General features: G+C 48.4%; 1 protein-coding gene across 2 annotated transcripts; it reads left to right on the forward strand.

Moving 5' to 3' along the window:
- The first annotated feature begins 423 nt into the window (after positions 1 to 423).
- ctsa (cathepsin A) lies at positions 424 to 6013 on the forward strand. 2 transcript variants are annotated; one of them, XM_085354795.1, is made up of 14 exons: positions 424 to 484; positions 1657 to 1823; positions 1894 to 2005; positions 2084 to 2134; positions 2209 to 2295; positions 2373 to 2528; positions 3784 to 3960; positions 4053 to 4144; positions 4250 to 4328; positions 4404 to 4552; positions 4637 to 4712; positions 4869 to 4958; positions 5044 to 5145; positions 5671 to 6013. In XM_085354795.1, the coding sequence occupies exons 2-14, from the start codon at positions 1657 to 1659 to the stop codon at positions 5752 to 5754; spliced, it is 1422 nt and encodes a 473-aa protein (XP_085210921.1). In that variant the 5' UTR covers positions 424 to 484; the 3' UTR covers positions 5755 to 6013. The 2 variants fall into 2 exon arrangements, with proteins under 2 accessions (XP_085210921.1, XP_085210922.1); XM_085354796.1 differs by having other exon boundaries at positions 4872 to 4958.

Raw genomic sequence — 6013 nt, forward strand, 5'->3', positions numbered from 1 at the left:
ATATAGTGAGATGACCGTCTAGCTCCATAGTGGACCAAGGCGGCCCTCTGCCCTCCCTAAAAGCCTGCATCTAGGTGGATATTGTCACAATATTGGCAGCCCAATAATAATACATAAAGTTTGGTAGGGCCAGGCCGCCTTCCGACTTAGAACACTGTAACAGGGATTTACGGACTCTTGGAAGGTTTTTGTTGTTATTCTGCACTTTTAACACCCCTCTGGTGCTCTTTCTGTTGTTTTGAATGTTCTTCTACTGTTTTATCCTCTTCGAGAGTCTGTATTCGTATTGTTCTTAATCGTTAATTTAAAAAAAGGTTATCCTAAAAAACCCTACAAATAAAGTTTGAAAAAAAAAAACCGAGGGGAGGGAGGGGTCATGTGACCTGCCGCTGTCATATGACCTGCTGTTTTCCTTCACCGTGGTGTGTCCAATTTATTTGCAGAGCAGGAGCCCAGGTGAAGCAGGTGGACGCGTAGAGAAGAGGTGAGTGAAAGAGGAAGGTCTCCATTCAGAGGTCCGTTTGGATTCTGTCTGATTTAAGACGTTAAAGTTGATGCTGCGCGTGATAGTCCCCGTTTCCGGGTTTAAAATGTGTGTGTGTGTGTGTGTGTGTGTGAGAGAGAGAGAGAGTATCAGCGCGCGCACACACACTGCCTTCTGTTTCATGACAGTTAACGAGTACTCTGAGAAACTGATCGCTTTCTGATCGATAATCGAGCTGATTGTGAGTCGAAAACGTTTCGTGTTGAAACTGAAACCCGTTTCCGGTCGCTGAACAGTTATTCTGACACGAACTGCGTGTTTCTGCCAAACTCCGTTCAAAAAACTGCAAATGTAAATTTTCTTGGCGCATGCTCAGTCACGTCCGAAAGTAAAACGTCCAGATGAACAGAATCAACTTTTCAACCAAATCGTAACTTTTCGTTCATTCAGCGGGAAAGTAATCACGTGACTTCTGATCGATCCCCAATCAGAAAGTCTCGTGATCAGTCCGCGAACACAAACCTCACTTCCTGCTGAAATCACGTGTTTCGTGGCCGTCAGAGGAACCCACCAGTCTTCATTTAAATTTCTGCCTAATTTAACGTGTGCGTGTGAGATCCTGCTGTGCTGTGTTTTACAGGTTTACCTCAGAGAACGGGTGAACTTTGAACTTTGCGTTTTAAGTTCGCTTTCTTAAAATCAGGGTTGGATGTAATAAAACTGAGTGATGAAAAACCCTTTTAAAACTTTAACATCATCACTGAGGTTTAATTTCTAGTTTGTTTCCTTTCTGAAAGGCTGATGCTGAGGACAGCCTCCTGCTTTTTTTTTATTTAGTTTTACTTTCTTTTTGTTTTGTTTGGATTTTTTAGGGTTATTTATTTTATTTTCTGGCAGGGCTCCGACAGCTCTGTGAAATCACATTTGATCAGTTTTGTTTCTGGTGATCTGTCCATGATAACCTGCTCAAAGTCAGTAAAACTGACAGTAGAGCTAATCAGTAACGTCCTGCAGGAGAGATGACATCATTTGTGCTGTGTGTCATGTGATCGTGTGACAAAAGTGAAAGGAACACGTGGACGTCAGCTGCTGGACGTTACCTCAGTATTATAAAGGTGAAATCTCAGGAGGAGCATTTTTATTGGATGTTTTTACTTCCTATCTGCTATCAGATGCAGCTGCTGCTGTTGTCATGTTACTTCCTGTCCGCATGGCTCGGCGTGGAAGCGGCCCCAGCGGCCGACGAGATCACGTACCTGCCAGGTCTGCAGAAACAGCCGAGCTTCAAGCAGTACTCTGGATACCTGAGTGTGGCTGACGGCAAACACCTGCACTACTGGTCAGTACCTGAGACACGCCTGAAGACACGCCTCACCTGACCGTCAGCTGACCACTTCTTCTGTTCTCAGGTTCGTTGAGTCGCAGAACAAACCGTCCTCGGACCCGCTGGTGCTGTGGCTGAATGGTGGCCCCGGCTGCAGCTCGCTGGACGGACTGCTGACCGAACATGGACCCTTCCTGGTAGGTGAACTCTGCCCACCTGACCCCTACAGGTATACTGTGACTCCACACCTGACCTCTGACCTTTTGTCATTTCAGATCCAGAGCGACGGTGCGACGCTGGAGTACAACCCGTATGCCTGGAACAAGGTATGCTGTCATGTGACTTTTGTTGAGGTCGCACGGCTGAGGTCAAAGCTGATTGGTCGACTATCTGTGTGCAGATTACCAACATGTTGTACCTGGAGTCCCCAGTAGGAGTCGGCTTCTCTTATTCGGACGATCAGAAATACGCCACCAATGACACAGAGGTCAGTGACCCTCAGTGACTCAGCTGCCGGTTGGCTGCCCGGAGGTCAGGTGTTCAGCTTTTTCTTTTTCTTTGCAGGTGTCGATGAACAACTACCTGGCCCTGAAGGAGTTCTTCCGCCTGTTTCCAGAGTACAGCAAGAATGAGCTCTTCCTGACCGGAGAGAGCTACGGAGGAATCTACATCCCCACGCTCGCTGAGAGAGTGATGGAGGACGCCAGCCTCAACCTGCAGGTAATGACGCACCTGACACACAGCAGGTAACAGTTCTGAAGTTAACTTCAGTAACTGCTTCCTCCAAACCATCAACGTGTCTTTTAGACCCCATTCCTACAAAACTGCTCAAAGAAGTCCTGTCATTAATTAATTCTTCGATCTTAAATATGATCAACCTATCTCTAATAATCAGCTATGTACCACAGGCCTTCAAGCTGGCTGTAGTTAAACCTTTACTCAAAAAGCATCTCTAGACCCAGCAGTCTTAGCTAATTATAGGCCAATCTCCAACCTTCCTTTATATCAAACATCCTTGAAAGAGTAGTTGTCAAACAGCTAACAGATCATCTGCAGAGGTTTATTTGAAGAGTTTCAGTCAGGTTTCAGAGCTCATCACAGCACAGAAACAGCTTTAGTGAAGGTTACAAATGATCTTCTTATGGCCTCTGACAGTGGACTCATCTCTGTGCTTGTCCTGCTAGACCTCAGTGCAGCGTTCGATACTGTCGACCATAATATCCTATTAGAGTGATTAGAACATGCTGTAGGTATTACAGGTACTGCACTGCAGTGGTTTGTATCATACCTGATGCACCTGTGAAAATGGCTTTCCAAAGACTGCACAGCGTTACTGCTTCCACTGGGGGGGGGAAATGTATGTATGTGCGCGCGCGCGCGTGCGAGCTCTGAGGTTTGAAATGAGCTTCTGTGCAGTGTGGGTTAGAGACATGTCACTGGAGAGCAACTCGGAGTAGAGCTGCTACCTCCACATGAAAACGAGGCAGGCGAGGTGATGCGGACCCAGGACACGATGGAGAGATCACTCTCTCGGCTGGTCTTTGAACGCCTCAATGTTGCTCAGGTGGGTTGGAGGAGGTGGCCAAGGTGTGGGAGGTCTGGGCTTCTCTGCTCAGGCTGCTGCTCCAAACCTGGATAAAGCCTCCACCTTTCCATTCAGTGTTATTATTGTTATTAGTAGCAGTCTTCTTTACAGATCACAGAAAAACTCACTCAAAGCATTAAAAAGATCTGTTCTTACCTGAGTTTGTGGTGACACTGTTCACTTTGAACGTGCTTCCTGTGGTGACATCATTAGAAAACACTGCAGACAGGTGTACCTGTGACGTGCTGCTTTTAGACCATGTGATCAATGGGTGTCCCACCTGAGCTGCAGACAGGTGTACCTGTGGTAAAAACAGGCGTGTCATATTCAGGCTGTGGAAACATCAGCAGCCTCCTCATGCCTGCCTCACCCGACTCACCTGTGGTGCAGGGCATCGCCGTGGGGAATGGAATGTCGAGCTACGAGATGAACGACAACTCTCTGGTGTACTTCGCCTACTACCACGGCCTGCTTGGCAGCCACCTGTGGGCGGAGCTTCAGACCTACTGCTGCAGCAACGGGAAATGCAACTTCTATGACAACCCGAACCAGAACTGCATGGACAGCGTGAGTACGACCCGGTTCACCTGCGGTGCACCCGACGTCTACCTGTAGGCTCTCTGGTTTTATGTCTCAGGTGTTGCCCGTTTCCTCTGCAGGTGGGGGAGGTTCAGACCATCGTCTACAGTTCAGGTTTGAACATATACAACCTGTACGCTTCCTGCCCAGGTGGAGTCCCGCAGAGACTCAGGTGAGCTGTGGCCTTTTAACGTTCGGCCTGTGATCTTTTTTTTGTCCGTGAGCTCACCTGCAGCACGTATGGCGCTCAAACAGGTGTGTTCCTGTTTGTTGTCAGTGTCGAGCGAGGCCAGCTGGTGATCCGAGATCTGGGAAACTCGTTCATTCACCATCAGTGGAACCGGCTGTGGATGCAGGTGAGTTCAGGTCACCCGATGATCCAAACAGTATCTATAAAGCACTCACCTGAACAGGTGGTTCTCTCACTTTAGAAAGTCAAAAGTCTGGCGGCGCTGCTCCCGTCTGTCCGCCTGGACCCCCCCTGCACCAACTCCACCCCTTCCAACCTGTACCTGAACAACCCGCTGGTCAGAAAAGCCCTCCACATCAGCCCCAAAGCTCTGGACTGGGTCATCTGCAGGTAACACAGGCACACACTTGACCTCTGTTTCACCTGTCCACCTCACCTGTGCTGACTCACTGACTCTCCGCTCTGCGCTCGCAGCTCTGAGGTGAACCGGAACTACGGTCGGCTCTACATGGATGTCAGGAAACAGTACCTGAAGCTGCTCGGCGCTCTAGTCAGTGAAGCTCCGCCCATTTTTTTATTTATTTATTTATTTATTTTTAATTTAAATTTTCCCCCAGTGTAAATGTTTCCAGCCTTTAACAGGACTCACCTGTTTCACCTGTCTAATATGGACTGGAAGGTGTTGACGGTTGTGTTCTCTGTGCAGAAGTATCGCATCCTCGTGTATAATGGCGACGTGGACATGGCGTGCAACTTCATGGGCGACGAGTGGTTTGTGGAGTCTCTGCAGCAGCAGGTGGAGTTCAGATCTTATTGAGTTTTCCTCCGCAAAGTAACCTGATCTATAAGCTGACTCTCAGGTGTGCTTACCTGTGTCTCAGGTGCAAGTCCAGAGGCGTCCGTGGATCTACGAAGATGTGGACGGTCAGCAAGTCGGCGGCTTCGTCAAAGAGTTTGATAACATTGTCTTCCTCACCGTGAAGGTAAACGCCACCATCATCATCCTCACTGACTGTGTGATGTCATGTTTTGGGGCGGGGTTCTGTTTCAAGTCAGCTGTTTTCTTTCATCATCGGACCACTTAAGGTTTCTACAGTATCTTTATTTATGAAGAAGAAACAAACAAAAATGTCTCGTTTGGTGTAAATCTGCTTTAATATTTCAGTTTGTTTTTAAACGTCGTCAAATCAAATTGTCTTTGTAAATGAAGAAAATGGCACATGGTGAATGTAGTCTGACACTTACTGCACTTCACAGAAAAGCCACCAGATGGCAGAAACGGCCAGCGTTTCCTCCGCCTCGGGGCGTTTCCTCCGCCTCGGGGCGTTTCCTCCGCCTCGGGGCGTTTCCTCCGCCTCGGGGCGTTTCCTCCGCCTCGGGGCGTTTCCTCCGCCTCGGGGCGTTTCCTCCGCCTCGGGGCGTTTCCTCCGCCTCGGGGCGTTTCCGTGTGAACACCTCAAGCCTGATTTCTGGCGACTGTTCTGACCTGTGCCGCTGTCTTCCCGCAGGGTTCAGGTCACATGGTTCCAACAGACAAACCAGCTGCTGCCTTCACCATGTTCACCAGATTCATCAAGAAGCTGCCCTACTGACCTCTGACCCCTGACCTGTCAGGCTTCTAATCTGATTTATTTTTCTCACACTGTCAACAAATCATCACGTCTCTCCTCTGTGTTGCTTTGCAACCACGTTCCAGACCTCAGCCAATCATGTCACTCCTCTGGACCAGCTTGTCACCTGGTCATCTTCTTGGTTGCCATGGAAACGAGCACTGCCACCACTCTTTTCTTTTTATTGTAAATGAGAAAGTTGCTGCTTGTTTGATTTAAAGGGAAATAAAAACTGATTTTT

This window comes from Diplotaxodon limnothrissa, linkage group LG5 (assembly GCF_057381915.1).
Source record: "Diplotaxodon limnothrissa isolate DT_005_m linkage group LG5, D_limnothrissa_male_GT1.1, whole genome shotgun sequence".
Lineage (NCBI taxonomy): Eukaryota > Metazoa > Chordata > Actinopteri > Cichliformes > Cichlidae > Diplotaxodon > Diplotaxodon limnothrissa.